This window comes from Lampetra fluviatilis, chromosome 1 (genome assembly GCF_964198595.1).
Source record: "Lampetra fluviatilis chromosome 1, kcLamFluv1.1, whole genome shotgun sequence".
Classification (NCBI taxonomy): domain Eukaryota; kingdom Metazoa; phylum Chordata; class Hyperoartia; order Petromyzontiformes; family Petromyzontidae; genus Lampetra; species Lampetra fluviatilis.
In genome coordinates, this window is record NC_136275.1 from 2840822 (window position 1) to 2857581 (window position 16760).

Consider the following 16760-nt stretch of genomic DNA (forward strand, 5'->3'; position numbering starts at 1 on the left):
CCCAGGACCAGTTTGAATATTCGCCACTGGTATTGGTCGTGAGCGGGAATCGAACTCGGGTCGCTGGGTTCGTAGCACAGCGCGCTGTGTATTTATGTTGAACTTCTTTTGCACAAAGGCTCCCTTCATGATCTGCACACAGTCACGAACAAGCACGGGTTATCTACATACACTACACTCATGCATTGCTTGCATTATTCTCAGTGCATCAGTGGTGCAGTGGTTGGCTCACTTTCCAGCCATGACTAACATCAGTGGCAAGTGATTTCTTAAAACCGGTCCTGGATGGGGGACCCCCTTCACAAATCTGCACTGATCAGCGTGGGGAAGTATGGTCAAACAAAATCCACAACTGCCACGAAGTGTGGAGGCTCTCACCAGCAGTTGTTGATGAACGGTTGTGATTTACTCCATCGATTTCACATTGTACAGAAATAAGGACGTTACTTTGAAGACTCTGTATAATACTAAACAATGCGAAATCCTTTCCAGAACAATAGTGTGTTGCTTTCATGTCCGTACATTTGTTATTAGTGATGGTGTGCGATAAATCCGAGGGTGCAAGAAGAAGTACCTTTGTATTTATGACTTTATGTAGTGACTAAATTGTCAGTATAAATCAGAGCCTGTCCTAGACTTATCCTGCCCCAGAATATTTGTGACTGAGCATTTTCCATGTCACCAATAAATGTTATTTCTCGGAATGGCTGTCCATAAAAATATACAATAACTCACTGTGACTTCCAGAGGTGGAACAATTCACCCATTCGCCGATTTGATGATTTGGCACAATTCATGGTTGCAGTAACAGTCAAAAATCTGTAATTTCTTCCTATGTCGGTGAATGTTAACCACCTCGAGTGGCTGCAGGTGTGACATGAATCAATTTCGTATAAGCCATATGCATTGAAATCGTCGATTCTTACACATATTCGATGTATGTATCGTGAACTTCAAGAGTTAATATGAATCAATCGATGCACCATTTCCACCCTTAGCGACTACCGCAGAGTCTCATTTGATTGCGCTTTGTAGCTTTTTCAGCAACAATGCAGCCCGGCACTCTATGATATCTCTTTTAATTAAGAAATATAGACATTTTGTTAACAATGCAGCGATACATGAGACTCTTTTTTTTGTGTTGGTCGATGATAATTGAATAGTTATTTGGAGAGAGTGTAGCGATTGCAGCAACGAGATCAGAAGGAACATTCTGCCTTCAGGATATTCTGTTCAGGGGAGCTTGAAAGCTTTTTTTTAACCTCTATAATCTTTGCCATCTAGAATTCAATTTGACCACTATTCCTTACGATCAGTCCAAGGCTGACTAGCCACGAACATTAACAACGAAGAAGAGAGCGAAATTGCTTTCCATGTCTCATTCTTTATAGCAGCATCTAAAAATGTCATCTTTGCATTCCCTTCGGCTGGGCCACAGGTGTGACATTTCAGCCTTGACATTGGCATATGTCGACATTAACATACCCTTTTACATTTCTCTTTGCATGGCCATCGGTACGCCGTCCGTTGCGCCGCGTAGGTCACCTGTCTTTTCACAGTTTCGTCCGTTAATGTACATTACCGCTGAAGCGATGCGTTAGGTCGCGTGAGATAACGCAGGCTGAAATGGAGAACTCTTTTTTTTTGGCAGGTCCTGCCACAGCTGTTAGGGTTTGGCTCTGATGGGGGTCCAATTTACTGCTAAGCCTGCCGTAGCTTGAAACAGTCTTTCGCCACATGTAACCTTGCAGAAAATAAAAACTAAGTCTTACAGTGCCTCTGGCCGAGCCTGTCTCTGCCCGTTTGTCTACTTGATGCAATTGCATTATGTCAAAAATATAACGAACAAATACCAGATTATATGTAATCGCATGTGTGCATATATTAGCGCATGTAATAAAAATGTCACAATCGCACTTCTTGTCCTTATTTGAAGCTCTGCTCAGTATACAAATTACGTGACATAACACACCGTGATAATTTTATTGAAAATATTGAAAATAAAATTACAAATTAGCGTGAATCTGCTTATCTTCAACTTTGCATTGCTAAAGTCTACTGATCGCTTCTCGTGTGTACAAATTGGTGTGTACGGACGATATTTAATCTTACCAAAGCTTGCAAGAAAGCACGAGTATTTTAAATCATACAGACGGTGTGAAGAAATATAAAATAAATGTTACACCCCGACCCGTAACCACACATCAATCCTTTTTGTTGATTTCACAAATTCAAATGGGCCACAATCCTGCGTTTAAGTGCGTTTTGCTATTTATTTTTCGGGAGCCTACGATGTGAGCAGCAACTCCTTCAATGCGTTTCTGTCAGCGTGTTTCCCTTGAAATGCTTATGCAAATGCCCACCAGAGTATTCAGTGGCAGGCAGCCCTGTCGATGTTTCAAAGGGTTGGGACAAACAGCTTGTGCAAGGTATCTCCAATTTTCAACAGTCTGTCACCAAAGCCTGCACAGTGTGCACCGCTGAATGTTTAAAACATTTTCTCAAAAACAAGACTTATGGTCTGGGCTTCTCTTCTGCCTCCAACATTCACATTACATTTTTTTCTACCCTCACTTTGTAGTCTTGTTTATACAGTAAAACCTTGGATTGCGAGTAACTTGGTCTGCGAGTGTTTTGCAAGACGAGCAAAACATTTAAATAAATAATAATTTGATAAACGAGCGAGGTCTTGCAATACGAGTAGTGCGTATACGCGTTGTCTGCCGAGCATCACGTGATCACAACTGATATACGAGTGAATTTTGATTTAAAGCTTTCGTGACTGCAGGGATTCATATTCTTGGTTCTTTCGGTAAAGTCACGGAGAATGGAAATAATAAAATAATAAAAATATCTAATTATTAAATTCTCACGACGTTTCGACTGCAACACAAGCAATCGTCATCAGGTGTGAAATCCACGTGACTTTAACGAAAGAATCAATAATATGATATACGAGTGCTTTGGATTACAAACGCGTTTCCGGAACGAATTTTGCTCGCAATCCAAGGTGTTTACTGTATATATATAAAAAGAGAACACATTTTGAAAGTTTCACCCAAGTCGTAGGAATACTTAAAAATGTAACAGATTTGTTGAATGAGTAATTTGGCTGTAGTTTTGAAAAGTTGCGAGCTTGAAAAAACTCGCGAGAGGGATTGGTAAGATGAACTCCGGGGCAGTGCCGAAGGGTTCGAGCAAACCCGCGATGTGTGTCACGTGCTTAGAGGATTGCCTCACCGGTAATGTTTAATGGCATATAGTGATGATGTAATGGCTGTAGTATCTATCAGGAAGATAGCAGTACTTATCTCTTTTTTATGATCGCGGCTTGCCTTAGTAGGTAATGATTACATGATTTATATAAAGCAGGTCTACGCGGGCCAGTCGAAAAGGTTTGAAAATTGGATATTGGATGTAGCGCGCCAACTCTTCACTTCCTTGTCTATACTTTGGTATGATTCTTCCATGTGACAGGTCTTTAAAGGAAAAAAAAGCATGTCCTGAGTGTTATGAAACTTCAATGGGCTGGTGTTGAAACATTTCAACTGCGATGTATGTGGACGGAATTTCTGAGGCTGATGAAAGTATACAGTGCCCTAGCGTGTCTCCGTTTTAAGGTCACGGACTCCTCATCATCCAGCAAATGTAACGTGTAGAAAACACCGTCATACTTTACATACGTGTTCACAACAAAGTTGACTTGCAATTCGAAAATGAAACAGGAGGGTTTTGGGAACATGTATAAAACACCGCAATATCCTTATATCTACATACACAGCAGTGCGTTAAATTATCATGCGGTGCTTGCACATTTTACGTCCTAATATAGCAACTACCATGAGTGGATTTTGGTGTAAACGTCACGGTGTGTCTTGTGAAAGTGTGCTTGCGTGTATTATGCATGTGGCGCATTAACAGCGATTTTTTTTACTTCACTTTAGCGTTCATATCCTGAGAGGTCGTATTCGACACGGAGGAGAAATGTTCGCTCGCTTACAGTTTGTACGAATTTCTCAAACCATCATTGTCACCGGCAACAACAATAGAAGTCGCAGCGGGGATTTGAAGTTCATTAATTTGATACCCATCTCGGCTCCACACGGGGAGGTTTGGCAAATTGAGTAACGTTTTCGAAATTGCCGCTGATTTAGCAAATTTAACGCATTGTGTTTTAATGTATGTTGGACAATTTAACGATTTCGAATCTCAGCGGAGGTTGAATTCGTTAAGTCAAATGAGAAGAGATGGAATGTAAGCAAGCGCAAGTAGCACGTACAGAGTCGGTGGAGCGGTGGCGCAGTGGTTAGCACAACGAACTCCGACAACCGGATTTCGATTGCTGGGCCACGGCTAACGTTAGTGACGAGTGATGCATCAATCGGACCTGCCCCCCCCCCCCTCTCCGTCTTTCACCAACCTGCATTGACCAGCAAGGTGAAGTATGGCTAATCAACTTGAAGTGGATGACATGGCACGGGGAACCTCTCGTCCAATAGTGGATAGGCAAACGGGATGTAAATTTAGAATGTATTAAATGAATGTACTGCATACTTATGAAGACACGTGTTTTATCTTGTGCAATTGTTTTTTTCTCGTGAGTCACTGTGTGTGCATTTTTTCAAATATATATATTTTTGTCGTAAATAAAACCCTCAGATTCTAGATTTGAAGCTTTCGTGACTGCAAGGATTCATACTCTTAGGTTTGTTTTTTTCTAGCTAGCTGTGACGGTCCCACCTGATGACGGAGACTTGTGTTGCCTCCGAAACGTCGTGATTTATTATTTCATTTTATTTCTAATATTACTTTTAGTAATTTTTTATTTCATTTTTTACCTACGTGACTTTACCGGAGAAACAAAACCTAAGAGTAAAAAAAAAACCCTCAAGAGTTCAAAGTAGATTTTTAAAAACAAGGTCAAAACAGCAGATAACGCCCGACGATCTCGGGCACAATGCATCGTCTACATTTCGGGAGCGATTGGGGATCGTGCTATTGTTTGTGACAGCCTTCTCTGTATTCGCTTGGCAGCAAGTTTTGTAAGTCTCTTTTTTTTTCCCTGAAGTTGTCCATTCATGCAGACACTCTTTTTATTTTCTCTCACAGAATGAGCCGTCTCGTGAAAGATTGGTGGGGTGGGGTGGGGAATGCGTAAAGTGCTTGTAAAGCTTAACCTATGAATTTTATCTTTGCCATTGCATATGCATACACCGTGATAAAGCTTGAAACATTTTTCTTTATTGCCCAGGATGCGGTATCAATCACATTTTTACCACTACTCGGGAGGTAGCACCATCTGTCTGCGTGTCAGGAATTTGCATTGTAATATTGGCAATTTGGATCCAAATGTTTGTTTCCGAATTTTAAATTATGCACGTTGTGCAAAGATAAGTAAGTTGTTCCGTACATTCGCAGTCGATCGTGGCTCGATGTGCATGCAGATGATGCGTGCTGTGTCTGGGATGAGCTTCCTGTGAGGTCACATATTTCATGCAGCCTTGTAGCCGACGAAACTACAAATGATTCCCCCTCGCCGATGTGCCATTGGCTGTTAGGCTCGATGGATAATTTGCAAACTGTGTGAATAATTTAAATTGTTTAATGCGATGGACATTTAAAAGCATTGTTGTTTTCTCCAACTACGTTTTTCCTCGCCACAATGTCTCTCCTTCAATAATATATATATCACGAATAATATGACAGTTGGGCAACATACACATCAAGTATTTGTGATATTTTTTTTCCTACGTGGAATATCATGACACAAAGAGTGCAAATTTTCGAGAAAAGCGTGCGACTATTTTTCGAACTATTACCCCAAAATTTTCCATCATCATTGTGCCGTAATTCTGGCAATTTCCCGATTCCAATTTTCGTCCGCTCGTCGAGTTTGATGCTGCAAGAACCTTTCCACGATTTGAACGTGCGGCTGGGCTTGTAGGGAATCTTGCATGATGTGTGGTTTAGTGAGCGTGTCCAACCGGCCCGGTAGTTGGGGAGATGGCTCCGTGCTACATGACGTGTTAAAGCCATCTGGAGCTGTGTGGGAAAATGTATTAGGCAAGCTCTGATTCATTGCAGCTCCAGTTTCACGTGCCGCTGTAGCTCTCGGCCGCATATGGCCTTCACGTGTCAGATAGATCCCCTTTTACCGTGGGGTGGGGATGAGGGTGTCTGTCACAGGAAAGCAGGAGCTTGTGTGTGTGTGCTTGTGTGTAGCTGCTCGGATGGTTTTCACTTAAATCTGTAACACATCACTTGCTGTGTTTATTGAATCATGCGCACCTGTGTGTGTAATGCGGCTCTTTAGAGCTTGTAATCGAGAAAGCATTTTGAGCGCTGTGATAAAATATTATGTTAACAGCTTTCGTACCAGAACAGTGACTGCCAACAATAGGCTATTGTTACATTATTTCGTACGTGGGGGTCACATCATGATGTAATATAAATGAAAATATGGATCACTGACCTCCGGCCCATTTCACTTCTTTCAGCTTGTCAACCATTTATCTGTGTTCGGCCCCAATTCGTAAACAAGCCTCGGAAACTTTTTAGATCAGATTTAACACAAGAGATGAGACGACAAGGCAGGATGTGTGACGTAAATGTCTGGCCATTAATTATTCAGCGTTGCTTCGTTAATGCGATGCTTTGCTGTACGTGAATGAGGAAAACATTCATAATTATTCAACAGATTTTCACAAGTCAGAATGTTAGCGTGCGGAGGATATAACAACAAGAAAGTAAGAAAAACACGAAGTCTACTTCACGTGTTAAACTTTACGTATCTGTTTACGTTCCTGTCATGGTCTTCCAAATACCTAAATTAAATGCTAAATATTGGATGGCTCGCTGCTAAATTGTCTTATTATGTTACGTCAATGAATCTGCCTGTGGCAGCGTGGGATTTTGCAGATGGTGTCCCTCCTGCATTGGCCATGCTGAAAATTATATGCCTATCATGTAGCATTTGGTGTGATTATACTGCTAAGAAGAAAGGTACCTTGAAGGCCATTTAAAATCAAATGCTAATGGATTGTGTGGGCTGCATACGTTCATCAAAATATTATCAGTCGTCGCTGAAAAGTACAAACGTAATAAAAAAAAAACACACAAATATAGTGTGTGTGTGTGTTTATAATGACACACTGTACATAATTCCCTCAATGCTTGAAATGTGCCCAATTAGCTTCATAATGTCAATTTTTCACACAAACACAGTTGGCTTGCGGGGATTGCGGCTAAATGTTTCCATGGCAGAGACTAACTGAACGGCGCCGCGTTGCGTTGTGCCAGATGGTGGCCAGTGGCTTCGCTTTATACTCGTATGCTTCTTTATTGCATTTTTCACAGCCAAGGGGACCTTAGGAACAGATCTGTTTAAGTGTATGTTTGCATGTGTAAATATTGGAGGTTTTCAGTGTTCGTGCCAAAATAAATATATTAAAAAAAAAATCTGTTCATCGTCGCCAGTTTATTAAGAGTGATTGGTGCCGCTCCTTATGCCGTGGATTTTAGACTTAGTGTTGCATAATTTGCATGGCAGGATAGCGAAAGATGGCACCAGCTTTGGGAGGACTTCATCCAGCGTTGGATTGACCGTTGCTGATGGGGATGATGGTGGTTCATTATCCACCGATGTTTTCTAGTCCTTAGTGATATTCCACCTTGGTCTATGCTTTCACTAATACAGTAGGCGTACTGCCTCCGGCTATGACTGTCCCAGTCAGCTGTTAAATACAGTGAGCTTGTGGTAGGTCATCAACAATATCATAATCTTTGTCATCATCATCATCTCGTTGAGCAGAATATTTAACGACTGGTCCAAAATGTTCGTAATTAGTCCTCCGTGGAGTAGCAAGAATATGCATAATTACAATATTCTACTCCCAAAGAAAATATAAACGCATGCTATGTTTACCACCCAGAACACAACAATGTAAGTATTTATCCATTAATTGCAATGCATTTGAATTGTGTTTTATCGTGCATTCCAAACATGTCAGATGTTATTTTTGTACAGACTTGGGACATGTGTGTTTTGTGTACGAATACTAAACTTTAGACTGCTATTTCTAAACTTTAACCCTATCCGTAGATGGTAGGAGATATAAACATGATATAGTCCATACTATATAGGAATAAGTCGTTCTTGGGACCTATCGCGCTTTACAAATGAAATATTGAGTCATTTCGCAATACTGGTGTAGTGACATAGAATTTGTCACGTAGCGGCATAGCGCTGGCTTCTGGCAGGGAAGGGGATCTTAGTTCACAGCAGCCCTGACTGACAGCAGGCCACGTGATAGACCGGAGAGGGATCTAGGGTACAGGTTATGGAAGAGGCACATCGAGAACCCGCTGGAAGGTTCCAGAAGGGGGCGTGGCCGGGGCGGGGCCAGGCCACGCTGAGAGTAAAAGAGGGGCCCCCCCGGGAGGGGAGCTCGGGGCTGTCGTGTGGAGTGGGATCCCCCGTCGTGCTGCTGGAGTCTTCACCATCTCGGCGTCGCCAGTCAGGCAGTCTACCAGCTGTCCTGACTTGGGAACCGTAGTTACTAAAGTGTCACCGTCAGGCCGTGTTAATAAACAGAGTGCCTCCTACTTACTCTTAGTGTCTCTGAGTCAGTCACTACACTAGTAAAGTGTCAGAGGTGGGTAACATCCATTCCCAATGGGTGTAAATTAAATACTTTTCAGTATTTTTGCAATGTTGCCACAATTATATCATTAGATAAAAGCTTTTAAAGCTTGCGTGCTTTAACCTCGCTATCAGCATCATTAGCATCATCATCATCTTCGGCATCAGCTTGACTGTACTTCCAGGAAGTCTACCAAATTAATTATATCCGTGACCGCCTGCTGAATTAAGGCCAAGATCACGTGCAACTCTGCATCGGTGGGGTTTTCCTTGCCACTTAAGTTATGTTCGTGGAGAGCAGGAGGGCTCCTCATCATCATGAGAACATAAGTTCAAATCCCAGCTAAGGTCAGTATGTTTAGGAAGCCACTGGAGCTATGCACTTTTAACGCTAGATTGAAAACTAATTTCTTTATAACTGCTTTTGGTGTTTAGTTTGTTGTCCTTCCCCCCGCATTTCCGATGAGCACGGTTGTACGTATGTAGAACTTATTTTACAGCGTACGTTGGCCTTATACGGTGCGAAATAAGTTCAAAATGTATACATACAAGCTCATCTGAATACTTCACAGGGTTCGGTTAAATTGAGCATCATCACCAGGTGAGCAAAATCTGCTGTGAATTTAACAATGATTGTCCTATGGGAGCGACTAATCCCCATTACAGCAGCAGCAGCAGCAGCGTGGAATTTTCTGGTTCGGGCCCACCAACAAACAGGAGAATTGGGACACTGATGGATACAGAACGTACGTAGCTCAGCCAGCGGAGCAGCACATATTAATTTTAATCCTGCTCTGACGGATTGGTATCGGGCCCAATCTGCTAAATTGTTTAAATTTCATGAATGCATTACCCCAGCCGTCTCAATTGTGGACATGCTCCGAAAGGGTGCAGTCCTGTAAAGATGTATCATTTCGGCGAGAAAAAATATTTCCACACCAATTTTTATGATACATGCCTCGAATTGTGCAGTGCGATACTCGGTAATTTTAAACTAATGCAAATGATATGCTGATGTTATATTTAGGCTAACTGGAGCAAACAAAAACTGTACAAATGAACGGGACAACCAGCCTTCGCGAAACTGTGACCCTGAATCACGTCAAATGCATCGAGTCCTCCTGGGTAGTGGCAGCCGTAATGCACAACATGCTGTCTTCATTGCCATGTTGTGCGTGTGTTGGTTGCGAGGCGCTTTCTTGAATCATCCTTCTTGCATAACCTGGCTCCTATATTTTATTTTTTATTTTAACAAAGCTCCGAAGGAATCTATATGTAGCAGTAGTTCAATTATAGATTAATAAACACGGTAGCTTACGATGAGGATGGGAGGGGGGGGGATTGCACGGTCATATATTCATAACCGGCTTATACTACATTGAAATTGACTTTTCTTACTTTTAATCACCTGAAAATTGAAAGGGATTATGGGGACATTTTTAACCGACATTGGTCAAGGAGCGTCTATTCCTATACGTGCTGTCATAGTAATTTACAACTCCTTTCTCAATCCACTATAGAGTGAAGGCCTCCTCCACAATGCATCAGGCGTAGGGGTTGTTTGGGCCATACTTCACCATGCTGGTCATGGCGGATTGGCGAAAAGGGGGTGGGGGAGGCCAGGACTGATTCAAATATCACTCACCACAGATATCACTCCCCACTGATTTATTCTTCCGAATTCAGAGGGCAGTGCCCGAACCACCGCACCACCACTCCACCTGGTTATGTACCGTATTTTATTTTAATTTGTATTAAATACATTTGTATTAATGTCAGTGGTATCTGAACCAGTCACCCCCCCCCCCCCCTTCCTTGTTCATTAACTGGCACTGAACAACGTCCTGCAATATGGTCAAATAACCTCCATGACTGATACAGCATGAGGAGGTTTGACAAAAGGCTGTATTATTATGATTTGAAAATAGAAATATATTCAGTGCTTGCATTGGCATTTGTGTATGATCACAATTAAATAAAACACATTCTAGATTTGAAGCTTTCGTGACTGCAAGGATTCATATTCTTATGTTTTTTCGGTAAAGTCACGTAGGTAAAAAAATTAAATTAATAAAGTAAAATAAAAATAAAATAAAAATCACGACGTTTCGGAGGCAACACAAGCTTCCGTCTTCAGGTGGAACCGTCACAGCACGATAGCTGTATCAAGTGACAGCTGTATCAAGTAATATGCAGCTATCGTGCTGTGACGGTTCCACCTGAAGACGGAAGCTTGTGTTGCCTCCGAAACGTCGTGATTTTTATTTTATTTTAATTTTACTTTTATTAATTTTATTTTTTTATTTTTTACCTACGTGACTTTACCGAAAAAAACCCAAGAATAAATAAAACGCAGGTCAGATATTTGATTTGCAGTGAAGGGAGACATTTGTGTCGCATTGTAAACTTGAATTCAATCACCGGCCTTTTTAGTGCAGTGTTGAAGGCAGGCCACTTCCCCACTTTCTCCTTTTGACGTCAACTAATTTCAAGAGAATAACGTAACAAACAAATAACGCCCCGAAACATTTTTTTCCTTTGGTTTGTGAGCGTTTACAGTGTTTGTGTGTGTGTGTGCGTGCGCGCGCGAGAATGTTGGGGTTGTGTGCGTGCGCATGTAATATAGGTCTTGGTTCTATTTCACGGTCATAACCAGGGTTGCTGATAGCACACACCATTTACGCTCACAGTGCGTGCAACCTGTGCAAGCACTCTGCACTACACTTTGCTGGTACCGGTTTCTGTGATCGATTTTTAACAGCCAAATTTGGTGGCGGTAACCGGTAAGCTGGGCACCACAGGAGCGATAAACAGTGGCAGGATGGGAAAAGATTGGACAGCTTATTGTGAAAGTACAGGGTTGCTATACCAACAAAAAAACACTTTCACCTCTTATGCATTTCATGTCCTCGAGAATATGCGTAAGTGTTTGAAACAAGTGTAGATGCTCGCAACATTAATACAACACTATATATGATGCAATCCTTTCATAATATTTAGGCTGGTCTGGAATTACCCTTTTATGAATATTTCAAAAGAGCTTACATTTTTGTTATTCTCTAAACAAAAAATTTGAATGGGAAGTTCGTTTGCACGGACTTTCAGCATCCTGTGCTCAAGATTAAATTAACCGACGTGTGAATTTCTTTATATACTTGTACATTATTATTGTCTAGTGTTTTTGTTCTGGCGAACATTGCACATGTTTAATATCTCCAGGCACATTGCTATGATGTGTGCACGTCTCTTTTTGATTGTGACCAATGCTTTTTGATGCGTTGCTTGATGTACAGCCCCGTGCTTCAAGTTGAAATTGGTGACTCCCTGCTCTGAGTGAGCACAAATCCCCCTTAGGCTACGTTGTAGTGGCTACAAAATTGATGTTGTGTATTTCATTATCACAGAGAAAGAAAAAAATGTAGCGTGTACCTATTGAAAATGTGTAATATTGTGCTCACACATCATGTGACATGTAATTTGAATTACTCTAGCTTGAAATATAACATTTCTCATTAAATAGCAGGGAGCTGCTATTCCCCGACATGGCAACATTCCTGGTGCCCATGCCTTTCACATTGTTCTTCTCTCACACATGTTGTCCTCTGACGTGTGCTACCTTAATGGTCTCGCTTTATTTGCAATTCGAGCGTATAAATAAACCGCTGCTTTGGTGCCAAATATCGTGTTTTGAAATAAAAAGGAAAGTTTATTGTAAAATGTATGCGCTGTGTGCGTCGGGTGTTCTAAAGAATATGATTAGCACTTGAATGGACAGCTTTATTATGCATGAGGGAGAAATCATTTTTTAGTAGGTTGGCTTGCCATTACCATTTTATTAATATTTTAAAAGAGCTTACGGAATGTCCTTTATTCTCTTAAATAATTTTAAACGGGAACGTGGGAAGCTCCTTTCGGCACGCCGGCTTCAGAGACTCTCCAAGTACATTGCAGAATGCGCTTACGACAAACCCCTTGCCGCTGAGTCTTTAACAAAGGCAAACAAGGCAAAGAGCCCCCGTAGAGCCTTAACGCGCCGTTGGGGCAAGTGCTGTTAGCGAGTAGCACCTATGAAGGCCGGCACAGCACACGAGGGGGTAGGTGGCCAGCACCACGTCCGACCGCCTTTGTCTCCCCAGTGGCGATGTTTTTACACCGCCACCAGGGACTCATTTGCGGCTGAGTCGACCTAGGGGAAGCCCAGGACCGGTTCAGATAATTGTCGCTGGTGTTGGCCGTGAGCAGGGATCGAACTTGGGTCACCAGGTTCGTAGCGCAACGCACAAACCGCTACACACACACACATGCACGGCCGTTATAAAATTGCTAGATTTGAATTCCCCTCCAACTAATTGAAGACTTTCCCTTTAATGAGAAACATTGACTCGTAATTAGACCATCCATGTGGCACGGATATCCTGGAGCATGTGCCTTACTTGTAATTGTAATAATGTATTAAGGGTTGAATAGTGCACTTCAAAGACCAGTGGAACCATTAATGACACCATTTTCAGATAAGCCTTGGTTAAGTGTAACCTGACACTGCACCGTGATGGCTGGCTCGTGTGCTGTGGGGGTGTTCACAGTGGTTGTTACAGAGGGCACATCAACTCGACCGTCCTCCACGTGGCAGCCATAGGCTCATTGGTGCCACGATTCAAATTTACTCAATTATAACGATTGTAACAACAATTGAATGGGAATGAAAACATTTTTTTCTTTTAAACTCTGCTCTCGTCGGAGAGGGATGACGTCCCCTGAAAAATAAATGTGACATCTCGGTGGGTCTGTCAAGTATATATGGAGCATTTGAAGCCGACGAGATATTGAGTGTGACATGTTGCATATCACCAGAAGAACGGCATTATTATCAATGTTGCGTTGTGCATCGCTCTGTTCGTGTGTTTGGAAGTGCGGGTGTCCGTGTTTCCAAGATGGGTTTCACAATACGAATAACCTGATTCTAGATTTGAAGCTTTCGTGACTGCAAGGATTCATACTCTTAGTTTTTTCGGTCAAGTCACGTAGGTAAAAATTTTAATTAAAATTAATAAAAGTAATAATATAAATAAAATAATAAAAATCACGACGTTTCGGAGGCAACACAAGTCTCCGTCATCAGGTGGGACCGTCACAGCCAGATTTACTGTACCTACGTGACTTTACCGAAAAAACTAAGAGTACGAATAACCTGTTCAATGTGTAGCGATACTGGTGCAGGTACAACGTAAAAAAAATAACCTACCGTCTTTCCATGTAGCCTTTATTAATTGTAGCCGTTTATGGAATTTATTATTTCGTTTAAAAACATCTTTTGGGAAGAGTGCGGAAATGAAAAGAAAGCATAAACTCTTGGTTCGTGTTCTTCGAACAATTATAGTGCTATGAGTCAAGAGTAATTACATTCTCTCTCTCTCCCACATTTGCTGACTCCACCTGCTTCCTATCGGCCTGCACGAGTTAGCGTTATGGTGCAGGAAGATAGTGGGAATTGCAAGAACAATAAAAAAAAAAGTCTGCCGCAAAAATCGACTGCTGCGCTGTCCGTCCCGTACTCCTCTGTGTGTTTGCCCGTGCGTCTTGACGCTGGGGTTGTGATCTGCCCGTAATCCACGTGTGTGTCGTGTGTGTTGCTTGTGCTCTGCACGTGTGTGCAGGCGCGATCTCCCGTCCCCGAGAGGGCCCTGGGGAGATGGGCAAGGCTGTGCACATCCCCAAGGTGGAAGAGGAGCACATGAGGGACTTGTTCAAAATCAATCAGTTTAACCTGCTGGTCAGCGACAAGATCGCGCTAAACAGGTCTCTTCCAGACGTTCGCCTCGACGGGTACGTTTTGAAAACCGATTGTTGTAATTACGGATTGCGTTAAGCTCGCCTCTGATTTCAACCGACCTTTATGACACCCCGATTTACTTTTGAATCCACGCTGCCTCGTTGGCCGTTGAGCCAGCAGATGGTGCTGCGGCCGGAACACGTGGCTCAAAGTCTGATGGTTACGAGTTCAAATCCTGGTCGACGGTCGATTCTGCCAATGGTTCGTCCGGAATCCGTGAAATGAGCGCTACGTTGTCGGACGTCAACAGTGGCAATAGGTCAAATGTGCAGCGCTGCAATTGCTTGCTCGCTCCACCGCTAGCAGAAGGACCCCCGCGAGAGGGCACTCCAGCGAGCCTCTCTTACAGAGTTTTTGGCCTACTCTTCCACTCCGGCCAGACATCTTGGAGGAGACGGGAGTACCCGCACTTTACCCCGCCACTCACGACCTGCCGATTGTCTCACTGCGGTGTGACCTATTTATACTGCTGGGTGAACAGAGGCGGGGGTGGGGGGGATTGAAAACACCGTGCCATTGTATCATGGTGGCGAGATGTTAACTACCTCGCCTGGTATACGGGTCGTGGGTTCGATCCTCACCCCGGCGCCTCTATATTTGGAGTGTGCGTGTTCTCCCTGTGGCCGTGTGGATTTTTCTCTGGGTCCTCCGGTTTTTCCCTCCACATTTAGAATCAACACGCTCTTAAGAGTTTTTGGATGCCATGCATTTCCACGTGATGGGCCACTTCGTTGAGTTACCATTTTTTGGCCGGGTTGCTTCTGAAACACATTCCTGCGGAGGGAGCTGGTAGTAACGTTGGGTTGCTCGGTCAATGGCCAGGGTCAACGGCGGCGTGGTGTATTCCGCAAATATGCCCGACTGTGAGGGCGTGCACAAGCCGGCGTGAGTAGGTTAAACGTTGATAAGGGCACCACGGGGGTGAACAGCCCCTCCCCTCCCACCCAGCCCCACCCTCCCCACTCAGCCCCTCCCTGCACGACGGACGGACAAAATAATCCCCTATGGGCTGGTGTAACCAGGAGGTTACTACCAGTAAAGGAGATGGTGAGCCTTAACTGGTAATATAAAAAAAAAAATCTAGTTTTAGTATCGGCTGTTGCGCCGCGAATATCGAACCGGCACTGTGCCCTGCCATGGACATGTGGAATTTTCGTCATTGGCTCAGGGCTGACAATGGAGTAGACTGTTGCCTCGTTGCTCCTCGGAGCAGAGAGAGGCACAATGACCTTGACTTTACTCGTGGAATAAAAAAAAAAGATTTACGCCGATACAAACTGTATCACCACCGTGTCAACCAGTTTGTGCTCGTTTTTTTAATTAAATAAAATGTTATCACGTGCACTGTGAATGTACGTTCTCGGAGACACATTCCGTTTAATGTTAATTGACTTATAATTGCTGTTCAGTGAGCTAGGTAACGCCCTAGAGCTGATGTGACTGGGTAACCACGCGTTAAAAAACAAGATGTTCAACTTGTTTATCACGACACATCCGAGCGTGATAAGTAAGTACTTTGGGGCCTTCCATTACATGTGCAATCAATCCAGTGCTGGGTGAGGGCCTTCCTACGCCTTGTGGATTGTGGAGGGGTTTCATTGACCATACTTCATCACACTGATAAGCACGGCTTGGTGAAGGCAGGGAGCATTATATGGGACCATAGGTGTGCAGTACAACAATGTATTTTTCTGCACTGGCCTCTGTTTCCCACAACATAGCTATAGCAACCTGCTTTGTGCTTTGTGGTCGGCGCATCCAAACGCTGTCCATTTGCAACGCTGTTGAGCGTCTGAGATCCGCTGAGGTCGGGCGCATTCAGGATGCTTTGGTCATAGGCCTCGCTGTAATTTTGTTTGAAAAATTAATGTTCTCATTGGCAGAGGTTTTTGATTTCTAATTTTCAGTTATATTTGTTCCGCACCGGTACAGGTCGGTCTTTGATACGTACGCTTGTGCACTCACAAATTCTGGTACAATTCAGTGGCGTGTTTGAAGCATTGGCGGCTCAGCAGCAGTCATCATGTTCATTTTTGGGTCCTTTTTGCCATTTGTCAATCTGCCGTTGTGAATCCATATTTCCCTTGGAAACTGTAAACAATTTACTCTACATTGCACCCTCTTGGTCGTCTTCAACTTCATCGTTTGTAAGGTCGACAGGCGTGTAACCTTGTGGAGCGTGCGTCGCATTCTTGAGACATCTCCAACCCCAGCGGCACAATACTTCCTGAATTATTACTCAAAGTGGTGTCTGATTCGATTTATCAGAGCCCTTTTGTTTGAAACTCG

At 43.1% G+C, this 16760-nt stretch overlaps 1 protein-coding gene across 1 annotated transcript in view; it reads left to right on the forward strand.

The window, feature by feature from the left end:
* Positions 1 to 16760, forward strand: part of LOC144951291 (polypeptide N-acetylgalactosaminyltransferase 13-like) — an 89941-nt gene that overhangs the window by 7355 nt on the left and 65826 nt on the right. Inside the window, exon 3 of the mRNA XM_078881527.1 lies at positions 14296 to 14464. Coding sequence (XP_078737653.1) covers positions 14296 to 14464 — 169 coding nt within the window. The remainder of the gene's footprint in view (positions 1 to 14295; positions 14465 to 16760) is intronic.